Genomic DNA, 14,769 nt, shown 5'->3' with positions numbered 1-14,769 from the left:
ACACAGATGCCCCTAACTGTCAAAATGACATCAAAACGTTATGTTCACTCGACACAAAAACTCATCCCTTCTGGGTGGGACACCATTTTTTATGGTAAATCAACAATGTGTGAGTTTTGAGTGAACTCCTCTGCACCCTTTACAGAAAATGTCCACGCCAAAAAATCTGCCATTAAAACACGATAAATTAATATTGTTTTCCACTTTCACTGTGTTGAATGTTTTAACTTCAGTTCTGATCATAACGATTAAATATTCATTCATTGTCTAAATTTTAACCCTTTAAATGCCGGTTTGTCACTGTTGTTTTTTATTTTTTTTTAAATGAATTATTTTCTGTAAACAAAATGCAAAGTGTATTTCTTTTTTTCACAGTCTGGAACATGTCGACGATTACCAATAACAGTTTATTAATCTTATTATTTATTGGGTTTTTTTTTTATTTTTTTATTTTTTCACCTTCGTGGACAAAAGTGTCTCCCTAAAAAACTGCTATTAAGATATTATATATTAATATTATTTTCCACTTTCACTGTGTTGAATCTTTTAAATCAACTAAATTCTGAGATTAACGTCCAGATATTTATTCATTTTCAAAATTTCAACCCTCCAAATGCCAGTTGTTTATATGATGTCACTGTTGTTTTTAGATGAATAATAACACAGAAAAATACTTAGTTTACATATATTAAAAGATAGGGGAATTTTTTGGGCGGGGGGGATTATTATAGTCTGGGATATGTCTGTGATTGGTGACAAAATTTATTTTGATGCATTTTTATTTTTTGTGCAATTTCAGATTTCAAAAATTAAAAAAAAAAAAAAAAAGTCCCTCTCGACACCTTTGAGGATAAAAATGCCCCGTACTGAAACTGCCTTAAATTAATTTATGTTAATATTGTTAATATTATTTTCTACGTTTACTGAGTTAAATTTTTTAACCACCGTCAGCCCAGATCATAACTACCAAATGTTTTCAGATTTCAGAATTTTAACCCTTTGAGTGCCAAACATTAGCTTCAACAAAGCTTAGCTTAGCTTGTACAAAATGTGAAGCTGATATTTTTTACTGTCTGGAATATGTCAGTGATAAGTAACAACATTGATACTGCTGCATTTTATTTTATTCTTTTTTATGAAAAATGAAGGGTGAAGGGTGTGAGAGGGTGTTTTTTGGCTACGCTGTTTATTATTGACTTATTATGAGAGCTGAGGTTGAACTTCCAAAATTTGAAAGAAAACACACACGCTTACCAAAATGTTTGCCACCTGCATTAACACAGCCAAAGTTACTGAAAAAATAAAAATCAAAAGGACTAAAATTGTCCCAAGGTTGCGTAAGGGTTAATTTGACTAAAATTTGTAAAGCCAATTTCACTTAATTAGTTTGCAGCCAATAAAAAACACTGTGATTGTTTCCCAGCGTTTAGAAACCTCAGCTCACGACAATATATTTTTAAAGCTCAATGAAATTAAATTGTTGTAAAATGTGTACTCGATGTTTTTATCTTCACACAGCAGAACTAAACACTCAAATAAGAACAACAACGTTCTGTTACACTGACATAAACTTCCTGTCAGACAGGGTCACATATTTATTTTGTCCCACCCTGCACGCTCTACGCCACGCCACCAGGCACCGTTAATCAAGAACGCCGACCACGTATCACGCCAACGTGGAAGCATGTTTTTTTTTCGTTGGTGTCTGACGCTTGAAGTGACTGACCACATGCCAGTGTCCTACGACTGCGGAGTGAGACCAGGTTGGGCATGTACACAGCTCTGGTCTGGGAAAGGAGTCTGTCGCCTGTTAATAACCGGTTTCCCCGTGTTTAAAATTCACGTACATGCACTAATTTTGATGGAAAAGGGTGTGAAAATAATTAACTGTGACACTGAATAACAATGAACTATGTGAGTTCTGAGCTACAGAGGTGTGAGTTGAAGTAGAATTTAAAACAGTCTGCAGATTCAGTTGTGGTTGCTGAAGAGCCTCGGTCCGGCCACAGAGACCAAACGGAGTCAGAGGGACCGAGCAGAGCTCCATATTAACATATCAGACACTCAGGCCAGACTTTAAATCACCAAGTTGAGTGATTGAAAAACCAATAGCAGTATTTTACAGTCTGCTCTCAGTGACGGGACTTTAAAACAGGTGTAATGTGTCCTCTGCCTCTGGACACGGTCAGCGCAGCCTGTGTGCCGCTGCAATTTAGATCATCTGAATTTCCACGTCGACCAGACGAGAGCGTATTACAGTAATCAGGCCTGCTGGAGATGAAGGCGTGCAGACGTCTTCTCAGAGTCTGGGTTACACCGTGGGAATATTCCCCACATGGTAAAAGAGCGTTTTGGTGGAAACGTCTAATGTGTGGCTCAAAATTTAAATTATACCCAGACTCATGACGAAGGCCCATATGGCCCTGTCTACACGTGTCCAGATAGGTTTATTAACGGATGTTTTTCCTCTCCATTTTAAAAAAAATGTTGCTTTTCGTGACCTGTAACTCCTTTTGTGTGGACGAGAGGCCCAAACGCAGAGGAAAATATCTGTTTACAAGAGTACCTGTGTAGACAGGGTCTGAGATGATGCTCCTCACTCTCTGAGCGTCTGCAGGAAGATCTGTCACATTAATGTGTTCATCAGTAACAGACTCTGTGAGATCTGAGCACAGGATCCATTAGTGAAAAACACTTAAAAAAAAACACTAAAACTGGACAATTTTATCCCCAAAGAAGCTTCAAGGACTCTGTTATGGACATTCTCACTGATACATGCAGCTGTTTGCACTAATACTCCCCATCCTGTGTCTGTCTGTCTGTCTGTCTGTCTGTCTGTCTGTCTGTCTGTCCGTCTGCTGCATCCTGTTGTCCCGTTCATATTCTTCTTCTCTGTCTGCTGTTTGGCGTGTTTGTCTCACCGCTGCTGCTGCTGTCTGCAGCTACCTGTCTGATGCTCATGAGCTAACCTGCATGTCATCTATGTAGAGCTTGTTGTCACTGTAGTAGTGTTGGGAATGTCTGGATGTGCTGCTGTCCTTTATTTTGACTTTTCTTTTCAAGCCTCCACCTTCCTCCCTAAGAGGCGTTCGCTGTCACCAGGCTGCCACTGTAAATAAGAATTAGTTCTTAGTCCATAAGTCCAGTTTAGAGTAAAGATTTGTGACGAGACGAGTTGAAGCAGTAAACACAAGCAACACAACACCGTACTCTGGTCCGGACGGGGACCTGAAAAGGCGCCTCTCCAGTTACCAACCCAAGTCCCTATGGACTGAGCTACTGTCGCCCCAAATGTTAGTGAATAAGTAATTATAGATTAATAATTTTTAGGTAGTAATAATTATATGGTACAAAGGGTAAACGGAGTAATGGAAAAGTAATAATGGACAGTTTATGGACATTAACAGGTTCGATTTTTATTTTTTTTTTACCTAACGGCCGGGCTCCACCGGCTGCAAACGTAAGCATCATGTCAGCGTAGCGTCGCGGCGTATTCATTTGGGCTCCACTGACCACATACGGAAGCGACACGTAGAGAAGCCAGCGGGGTTGTTTACCGTTTGCCGAGCCGAGAGGCTGCATGTAGGCTGCATGGAATGTTAAAGCATTTTCCACCTAAGTTATTACATATATTTGAGTTATCTACAAGTTTACTGTACTGTTTGTCATCTACTCGCTTTCAAATGTCCGCCACGGACATTTACACAATGTCACGGATAAACATGGGTAAATGCATGAAAAAAAAATCATCACATATCACCTCTGATAATGGTTTATTCATTTAAAAACACATTGTGTTCGTTTAGCACACTATTTCATGTAGTTTTTATCTGCTGGAGGGTCGCGTAGGGGAGCGTAGCGCGACAAAAATAGAAGAGCTGCGTAAAATAGAGAGTTGTCGCGCCGCTGACGTGCCCGGTGGAGCCGCTGTAATTGATTAACAGGGGGGCGAGCTGCTACGGGACTCGCGCTGCAGACGTGTCGCGCCGCTGACGTGCCCGGTGGAGCCCGGCCGTAATACTGCACAAAAATAAAAATGCATCAAAATCAATGTTGTGACATCACTAACATGTCTCAGAAAAAAATAAATGAAAATAAAAATCCCCCTTGAATTATGTATATGGAAACTAGTTCAGGTTTTTGGGGTCATTTTCATTTAAAAACATCACGGCAGCATGACAGAAACTGGCATTTAAAGGGTTAAAATGTAGAAAATGATTGAATATCTAGTTAGTTATTTTCAAAATTGAAGTTGATTAAAAGATTCAACACAGTGAAAGTGGAAAAAATATTAATATATAGTATTTTTATAGCAGTTTTTGAAGCGAACATTTTTGTACACTAAGGTGTCAAGAGGGAGTTCTTTTCTTTCTTAATTCTGACATCACACAAAAAAAAACAAAATTGCATCAGAACCAGTGAACACCGGCCTTTCAGGTAAACGTTGGTGGTTGTTGGACTCATCCACCCTACTGGGCCTTTTGCCCCCTTACCTTACATTGTTGTCCCGTCACCTCTCCCTGACACCACCAGGTGCCGTCAAACAATAGTGGCGACTGGCTGCGTGTCATGCTGACGTGAAAGGATGGCTTTTTTTAATTGATTTCTGACGCCGGAAAACACTGACCAAGCGCAAGTTTTCGACGACTTCAGAATGAGACCTGGTCGTTACGTCACCTAATGTTGCACCATGAGCAGCAAACGTGCAGATAAAATACATTTAATCCAGCCAGATGAAGCGTCTACATGGTTAGTAGGTGCTGATATTTTACTTCTGAACAGATTATCAAATATTTAAACCACCACTCACAACCTGAAAATTCCCACCAATCAGGATCAGTTTCTTCCGGTAGAGGTGGTTACATACTGTACAGCTGATTATTAGTGGACCATCAGGCCCATGTGAACACACCTGTTGTGGATAATTCAGTTTTTAATGGTTGGACAAAATAAGACATTTGAAGACGTCCCCTCAGACTGTTTTTGTCCTCCTCTGTTATATGATGAGCATTATGAGAATGTTCTGACAATATATAGACAACATAGATAGTTAATGAATGGGAGGTTAATCAATAATGAAAACAGACCCTTTTATTGTCTAAGTTCAAATTTAAAAACGACAATAAAAACCCATAAACAAAACAGCTTTGATTCCAGAAACCATGTCTTTAAAATAATGGGTGATATTAAAAGATGTCTGTGCGTCCTTCAGTGTAGACGGATGGACAGATGGACAGATGTCTCTGCACCTCCACAGTTGCAGCAGTTGAAAGCGGCGCCCAGAGGGCATTAGTTTAAACTGGTGACCGCGGCTGTCAGGAGGAAGACGTTGTCGCTCGGCGCCTGTCACAGATTTCAGTTTGTTGTGTCTTGTTCCTGCCAACAGCTTGCCTGCTTCTTTTCACTAATCTCCCCGTTCTGTATTACACTTCTGTTTGTTTGCTCTCTCCTTCTGTTTTTTATCAATTTCACACGGTCACATCTTCATTTCACCGCCAAGAATTTCGTCGTGGATCTATTTATTTGCAGCCGTCTTTATTTAGAGCTCATTTTGATGTGGTGGTGTTGGTGCTGTAGCTCTGAACTCTTCACTTCTTTTATCAACACTTTGTTCAAATCAAAGATTGTTCCAGCGCTCTGTCCTGCACAGACCGCACGCACTGCAACACCACACAGGAAATACATCTGAAGATGATGCCACATTAATTGCAACGTTCACCTTTTGACTCACTTGACCTGAAGCAAAGAGAACCTAAAACCTGACGGACTAATGCTACAAACAAATGAGATTTATGTGCAGAGCTCGACACACAAAAAGCTCAGAAGACTCCAGACATGGACTCTGCTCAGCGCTGGTTTTATTTTGAAAAGAACAGCAGGAGATCCACTCATCTTCAGAGCTTCTGTCAATCACTGGATCGATGGGATCGAGGACTGGTGGGTGTCTGGGCTCTTAATCGAGCTGTGTTCTTGTGTCTGTCCATTCATCCGTCTCTAAGGTGATTCTTAGACACCACTGATGAACTTTCGAGGGGTGAAGCATCTGTTCGCTGTGCTGCTGTTTGAAAGAGGACAGTGATGGCTCAGAGGGGGGAGTGTGGGTGGAAGGTCAAAGCTTTAGGCCGCTTCCACACTCGTGATGGAGGCTCAGTCTGTGAGGTCTGAGGAATATAAATGTTTTATTTCTGTACCTGTGTGGAGCCCATGGATCTGAAGACTCCATTTAATCTGCTCTACCACATGAAATACACCAAAATCATAGATGTACATGGCCTGGTTGAAGACCTGTGATTCTGTGCCACACGTCTCCAAATTTGTTCAACCACTCAGGGAGGGGAATGTCTGACTCCTCTACGATAGGTGGAGATATGCCCCCTTTCAGCTTGTTAGTATTGGACCTTTTTCCTGTTGACCTATTACGTCACAGACCAAACAATGGACAAACAAGTTAGCTACGGTTAGCTAGCAGCTAACTGCTACCATGGTGGACAACTTTACAGCTCTGTATTGAGGAGACACGACATGAACTGTGGTCATACGGTCACCAAGAATCCAAGATGGCAACGGCCAAAATGTTGAATTCGAGGCTTCAAAACAGACGTGCACAAACCAGTGAGTGAAGTTACAGTAGCTATGTCCTGTGACCCTCCCCCCGTGATCAAACCCCCCAGGCTCCAGTCCCTCACATGAAGCTGGTTCTCCGTCTCTTTGACTGGATGGTGAAAACATTCAATCACTGCCAGGTTAGGAAACATGTTAGCATGCTCCTTCCACCACCATCAAACCTCCAAAGGATCTGAACTCCATGTAGGCTGCCACCTCATCCTCGGGCTGCAAAGTGTCATGGCTGGAGTCCTCCACGTCGGTGACCAATGTGACCACGGGGTCAAAGGTTACACTGGTGTCACTGACTTTCAAAATAAAAGGAACTGTCGAAATATGACATATATACTGCACATCTGTTTACTGCGTCTTATTCTGAAAAATAAAAGACTGATTTTTGTTCTCACCTGCTGCCCGCCCACAAACACCAGAGTTCAGTTTTACCCGTCAGTTTATATATATAAATATTTTATCCATTACACAGCTTTTTGTGGGTTACAAAATATTACAGAATGAATGTTTGACACATATAATACATAAATAAAATTATAGGGAGCAGCATTAGCAAAATATGCTGAAACATAGAGCTGCAGTTTGCTCAGCTAGAAAATTTCAGTAGTCTTAATTTTCCAAATACAATATCAGAGACATCAAGGCTGTAGAAAATTTCAGCTTAAAAAGAGAAATGAGATTTAATAGAGCAGACAGTTGTATGAAATGAGTGTTATGCCTTGGGTCCAACTCTGCAGAGACTGACAGTTCCTTCCAGTCTTTAAATGACATTGATCGGCCTGATCACAGAGAAATTTAAAGTAAAACTCTTTCAGACCTTTAAAGAATTCACTCTCTTCCACAGTATGTGAAGCTGATGAACTTCGAGGAGGAGATCCGGGCTCACCGGGACCTGGATGGCTTCCTGGCGAGGGCCAGCATCCTGCTGGATGAGACGGCGGCCTCCCTGGACGATGTTCTGAAGAGGATGCTGCACCACGTGGGCCAGGACAGCCACACAGCCGAGCCCAGCTGCAACTTCGAGGAGGTGATGAGCATGCTTTTCACAGACGCAGGAGCTCAGGAGGTTAACGGTAAGCAGCCAACCCGTCGACGTGCACGCATAAAACCAGGGAAACTGTTTGAAAATACAGTCACACACTCTCAGAGCACAGTAAGACAGAGAAGTTGAACCATCTGTGTCGGCACACAATCAAAGCAAGACCCCGTTACATCTGACACCTGACCTGAAAACATCTGACGGCTGCACATGTCAACACCTACCTGAAGAATAGCTTCACCTCGGGCTCGGCAGCAGGATTGTCAGATAGACTTGAGAATGGTTCAAGAAGCTTTTAAGACCCAGAGGAGAGTTTGTGATGTTTGAGTCGAGGCTGTCCATTTGCCCCGCGGCTTTCTCAAGTGGACACAAATAGAGCTTGATGTGCTGAATCCAGTTGGCAGCCATTTACATGTGCAGACATCAAACGTTTCCCAGGAAGCCTGTCGCGTGGTTTTCCTACACATTAATGCACAACATGCACGCAACACAGCTGATGATCCAGACGAACAGAATCCTCTGTTATTTGTCAGATTATTGAAAATGTTTTTAAGATGTTTGGTTTATTCTTTTCAGCAGTGAGAAAACAACAGGAAGCCATTTTTCTTCTTCACTAACATCTTTAAACTCCACAGAATCGCTCCATCAGTGCATGTGTTGGTATTATTGTTGCTGTGATGTCATTTCTTGGAGTATCTTCAATTAATTCATATCCCTAAGATCTGCACAACCTCAGCTAAAGAATTATGTGAGTTAAAAAAAACAGAATGATTTATAAATGTATTTTTGTTATAAATTTGAAAAATACAAAAATCTGACATTTTTTCTAAACTAAACACACAAAACATTTTGGTCCCACAGATTTGCAACTGCAGAAATATGATCAAAATATTTCTTAACCCTCTATAAGTTATTTGAACTATGAACATTATTCAGTTTTTGAGATATGAGATATTATGAGCAGAGTGAAAAGGTGTCGTGATAGTCTGATCTGCAGTAGAAATATCTCCTCAGTGCCTACACTGGTAGTTTTTGGTATTTCGTATCCCGAAAATCTGAACAACCTGAAAGCTAAAAGATTATATAAGTCAGTAAACCAGGGTAAGTGATGAAATGAAATATAAAACATAATAAAGGATACAGATTTACAATAAAAGAGTGAAGAGAAAAAAAGACTGAAGGTAAAATTAATAACTAAATTATTTACTTTTCTTTTTTCAAATCACAAGTAGAATTGGTAAAAGTTCAGACAAGAGATGCAAAGATAACAATGTAAATTTTAAATAATTTTAAATTAAGTTTAAAAATATTTTAATTTCAAAATATTGAAATTTGTTACATAAAAAAAAAAATACAACACGTATTCTTATAAACCTGCCTCTGCTCCTCTGGCACCACGGCACATTTTCACTGTCTTTTAGACCGCTTGTAGCATAACGTGATGACATCATCACAAGGGGACAATGTGATGGTGAAAGACCGGAGTCGTAGCTTTCTGCTGCAAAAAAAACACTCTAGCTCGTATAGTTTTTATTTTAGATCAGTTTTAAACATGATCATGTAAACAACAATCTCCCGCAGCCAAGACAAGCAAATACTGAGGCATCACCGCACGTTTTCACCATCTTTGAACCGCATGTTGCATCATGTAATGACATCATTGCACGGGGACAACATGGTGGCACAAAAGACAGACGTAGCTTTCTGCTGCAAAAAAAAAGAACACTCTAGCTATTGCAGTTTTTATTTTAGATTGATTTTAAAAGGATCATGTAAACAACAATCTTCTGCAGCCGTGACAGGACAATACTGTGGTGTCACTGTGTGTTTTGGACAGCTTGTAGCATAACATAATGACATCATTGCACATGGACAATGTGTTGGCATGAAGGATGGCAGTGTCAGCTTCCTGCTGCAAACAGAATAAATACTCGAGCTTTTGTAGTTTTTATTTCAGATCAGTTTTTAACAGGATCATAAAAACAACAAACCCCTGCAGCCGCCCAGGGGACGCCTGTTTTCAGAGGGTTTAAATCAGTTACAAGTTTCAGTTTTCAAAATGTAAAATGAATTGATGTGAGGAGATTGCCTGGAGCTGAAATGATATAAATTTTTACTAAAAAAGTTTTGCTAACGCAGTTATACATATTAATCTTCCTGTTTGCTGAAACCCTGAGATTTATTGTCCCTGAGAGTGTGAGATGTGCTCAAAGTTGAATCAAACACTTTCCTCTCCTCTAACGCATCAGACTCATTTCCAGAGCAGAGCACAGCTTCTGCAGGTTTGTGAGCTTACAGATCGCTGTCACATTAGCTCAGCCCCTTCAGCACAGGTCCTTTTGGCTGAGTAGCAAAGCCTCTTGGTTAAGGCGAATCTCCTCAGCCCATTAGAGCAGGAGAAATCCGCCCTCTTACATAACAGTATGGAGCCATTGTTGAAGCCTCGCTCTGCCCGAGCTGCTCCCAACGCTGCCTCACTAAAGTCATTATTAGGCAAATCAAACTTTCATTTATTTTTTTGTTAACGTCATAAAGAAGTAAAGAAATATATAATATTTTTCATCCTGGCTGTTTGCTGTTTGCTGCAGGTTTAGAGATGTTGCAGTGAAACATGAGCAGGGTGTTTCCTCCCTCTACAGGAGCATGTGGAGGTAACGGCAGCGTCGGCGCTGCCTGTCATATTCTCTGTCTCCAGTGTTTTGCTGTCTGGCTGTGCTGGTGTCCGCAGTTGTTGATGGTTAGTCAGAGGTGGGTGGTGTGTGACACTCGCCCTGCACAGCCGCCTCTGACAGATTGGCGAGGTGATAATTGACTTCTGTCATCGATCACTCACTTAGCTTTTCAAATGGCTCTCTGAGACTCTCAAGCTGTGGTGGCTGCGGCTACTTGACTGTTTCTCTCCCAGAATGCCCCACTCCCAGGCAACACAAGAGGCTTTGTTTTTTCTTTGTGGCTGCCATCTTAACAGAAAGGCTTCCTGCGCAGGTCCAGGCTGTCTGCACACGTTTGGAAAATCAATCTGAGCATTCAGAGGTTTCACTGAATTTCAAAACTGGAAAAATACAGAAAAAAATGTGACACTTTATTATGTAAAAAAGAATCTACAGCCACAGAGCGACAGTTATAGTTGGTTAATAAAACCAATAACGAGCTTAATAATATTATTCCAGACGCAGCCCAGTGCCTCAGTGAAAATCACATGGTCATCATTTTTATTTATTCAATTTTTCTGTGAAAATGAAATGCAAAAATTACCATTCCTACTAAAATCATTGTGTGGGGGGAGTAGCACTGATTACTCAGGACCCTGATGGGAGGGGGCCAACAGCCTGATTTAAAAAAAAAAAATTCTAATTAATTAGTGTCACAGCTCAACTAAAATTCGCTGAATAAATCAGTTGAAAAACAGATCTTTGTGTGAAAACAATAGTAGAAGCTCTCTGAGGCCCCTCGGACCCCTAAGGGACTGTTGGTCATTCACGCGGGGGGGCATGTCAGATAAGTTGCACTGTGAAGGGGCTTATGTTTTGTATTGTAGTGCAGGGGATATATGTGGTTGTATTTTGTTTTTATTTTACTGATGATTTTTTGAAGAAAACATGCCCTTCAAATTTTTGTGCTAAATTTCAGCAGTGTTCACCAACATTTAAAGAAAACCAATTCTGGTGCAGAACAACTGCCGCTCCACCCAGCTTGGTCTTGGCAAAGTGCTGGAAACATCATCAAGTCCAAACTGGTAGAAACAGATTAGACCCCGGTCTGATAGACTGAACGCTCAACTATAGAGTGAAACACTGCAGAGATGTACGTGTGCGGAAATCTTCTACCAAATTTTGCTGCTAAATTTCGATGATTTTTAAAGAAAACATGACTTCCACATTTTGGCAATTTGCTTTCCAAATTTTGCAGATTTTAGGACTATATTTTGGTGATTTTTAAAGTCTTTGAACAGAAAGTCCCACACACTGCTCAGCTTCACAGTTTATTATTAACACTAACGTTTCGGTCCTGGATCTCCTCAGAGTGTTCAGCATCATTATTTCCAACACTGAGCTTAAACAGAAACTGCTCCACCCATTTGACAGGTGTGCACAGGTGTGAGGTACGGAGCTCGAGTTTTCTAGGTTTTCCTGTGTTGTTCTTGTTCCCTTTTCCTTTCGTTTGTGGAACATGTGACAGATGGTGCACAGGCTGTTTTCAGTTATTGAGAAACACACCCACACCTGTGCACACCTGTGAAATGGGTGGAGCAGTTTCTGTTTAAGCTCAGTGTTTAACACTCCAGATCCAGAAAGGAAGATCCAGTAGGACCAACACATTAGTGTTACTAATAAACTGTGAGGTTGAGCGAGAGCAGTGTGCAAGATTCTGTTCAAAGACTCAGGTGATATTTTCCAACACACCTGCATCTGAGACAGGTGGATGTGCGAATACCTGTCTTCAAACTAGGTGTTTTTTTAAAGGGCATGTGCTTGTTTGGAAGTTTTCTTTAAAGATCACTGAAATTAAACCATTTTTAAAAACAGAAATTATTGTTGGATTTTCAAATCTCAACGGTCCTTGGAGACGTCATGCAGCCTCCATCAGAAAAAAAACCATAACTGAATCCAGGATTTCATCTTCAACTTTTACCTTTCAAACATCAAAGTGTAAGTTTTAAAAATCTAATAAGTCATTTAAGGAGGAGGGAGGGTCGTGAATTTTCCTCCAGTCACTCAGGGAGGGTCAGGGGGAAATATCTGGAGCTTCAGGGAGAGTCACACCTCAGCCTCCTCCCTCCTCTGATAAATAAAGAACAGTCCCTTAAAGGTGCAATATTGTTTAGTCCCCCTGCACCAGGGTTCGTCTCTAAACGCAGACAGAGCTGAGTGAGTGTCTGCTGCTGGAGCACCAACGCACACTGTCATGTCTTCACCCAACAAAGAGAAATCAGGGTTCAAAAACAGAAAAGAAACAAACAAACAAAGCAGAGTGTGAGAGACACATGGATCAAGAGAGGATGTGCAGGGGGCCCACAGAGACTGCTGATGCACAGGCCCCAGAGTTTGGTGCTCTGCCCCTGACAGTATCGGTCAAAATAATCCCAATATGATTTTTTTGTCCATCCTGCAAAAATAATCCATAACATGCATCTCTACAAAATACTGAGTTGCTTCTTTTGAAATGAAAGCAGCCAGTCGTTGAAGTTATTCACTGACTAAAGCTTCTCACAAACAATCTGCAGTCATGATTTTCTTCTGTGTTTAAAGCCAGTTTCAGGTTGAGTCATCACTCCGGGGAAATGCATGAGCTGCAGCAGAGGCAATGGGAGAATAGTAAATGAGAATTAGGTGACAATTAATTGCACCGAGGATGATGTAACAATCCCATAATTATGCAACAAATCAGAATGACAAAGATTTACAGTCTGAAACATTCAAATGAGCAGCGTTACTGTACTGCAGCCATTCAGTCATGTCCACACACACACACACACGCACACACACACACACACACACACACACACACACACACACAGGAAACATATTTACAGACTGAGGAGGAAATGAGGAATTTAAGCTCCCCCATCACAAGAGATGTGTGTTTTCCAAAGCGTCTGTGGATGCTGTCACCTTTGACTCGCACATTTCTGTGTGGTGATTATTAAAGAATACGCAGCACTTCAAAAGGTGGATTTATCGTTTGAAATCCGTCTCTTCAGCGTGTTGTTTTGCAGTGAATTCCCTTCACTCTGAGTAACGTGTGGGATCCTTGAATTAAAATCATGAACGCTCACACGTGAAACACGCGTGTCGGTGCAGAGGGGGGGACAGATATATCTCCGGGGGAAGAACAAAGGCTCTTCCTGGGGGAATACATTCATATTGCACGTTAAGTACGTTATCAGCGGGACATATCTCTTCAGGTATTAATTGCTGCCATATCTGCGTTCAGTGTGCCACAGCGGGGTGATACGGCTGGCGAGCGGACCAGCTCATTTGGAGTGTAATACTGTACAGCTGTGAGATAAAGAGAACAGGGCCAGATTATAACGGGCACAGAAAGAACAGAGAATTACAGAAATGAAAAAGATGAAAAGCCCACAGAGATAATTAGTCCTGCTAGAACTTGTACAGAGGAGCCAACTTGTGCTGAGTTTTTTTGTCTTGGGATTCGGTGATTGGAGCTCAGTATTGTGCAGAGGGAGAGGGAACAGCCATGCTGATGATGCAATGCATTGATAATAATAATAAGAGCTCAGCCTCTCCTATGAACACTAAACGTGCTGCTATTAATTAACAAATGATACTTCATGCTTTAAGATACTCCAATAAATGATTCCAGGAGGCTGAGGATGATGACGGTGCTCACAGTGATGATGAGCGGCTGCCACAGAATGACTCATTTTCAATATTTGCAGTAATGATGTATTGTATAATTGTATTTTCCTCTCCTCCTCCGTGATCCTGTTAGCAGCAGTGCTCGCTGCTGATTGTCTGCCCTATTTGTGATGACTGTTCCATAATTTCTGCCTAAATTGCCGTCACCTTTGATCGATCTCGCCGGCTCTCCACTTTGCCTCGATTTGCATAATCCTCCTGTTATATGTTTTTGTTTTGTTTGGTTTTATTTGCCGGCTCAAATCAATCTGAAAAACAGTCACATCGCTTTAAAGCTGCGACTTCTGGAGCTCATTTGTCTTCAGAACTTAAAGGTCCAGTGTGTGAAATTATCAGGGGTTAAGTGAAATCAAGTGGTGCAAATTGTGACCAGGTGAAACGTCTCCTGGTTAGAATCCTTCACAGTTCAGTGTTCAGGAGGTTTTTACCAGGAGCTGAATGATCTCAGGCTGCTCTCATGCACCGTTCACATTTTCCTACAAAAATGAATGCACCAAATTTCATACATATCCCCTCAGTGATGAGCCAGTAATTCATGCAGAGCCCATCTAATTTAGAAGGCTGTGATCATGTGATCAATCAACATCATCCTCACTGTGACCTCGTCACATGTCCACGTTTGGTCATGGACTTTCCACGTCCACATATGACGTCCAAGGTACCCTGGGTGTGTTGGTTGTTGACGTTCTGGGACGCCGTGTCAACTTCAGCCTGTTACATGCATTGTCTGTTTTC

At 41.3% G+C, this 14,769-nt stretch overlaps 1 protein-coding gene across 2 annotated transcripts in view; it reads left to right on the top strand.

Moving 5' to 3' along the window:
• The window catches only part of slc4a11 (solute carrier family 4 member 11), a 156,396-nt gene that overhangs the window by 73,609 nt on the left and 68,018 nt on the right, over positions 1–14,769 (top strand). For both annotated transcript variants that reach the window (XM_050062113.1, XM_050062114.1), the window contains exon 5: positions 7,460–7,688. In XM_050062113.1, coding sequence (XP_049918070.1) covers positions 7,460–7,688 — 229 coding nt within the window. The remainder of the gene's footprint in view (positions 1–7,459; positions 7,689–14,769) is intronic.

The sequence above is a fragment of the Epinephelus moara genome, chromosome 14 (genome assembly GCF_006386435.1).
Source record: "Epinephelus moara isolate mb chromosome 14, YSFRI_EMoa_1.0, whole genome shotgun sequence".
Classification (NCBI taxonomy): domain Eukaryota; kingdom Metazoa; phylum Chordata; class Actinopteri; order Perciformes; family Serranidae; genus Epinephelus; species Epinephelus moara.
The sequence above is the reverse complement of the archived record's forward strand: the minus strand, read 5'-3'. Positions and strand labels throughout refer to the sequence as shown.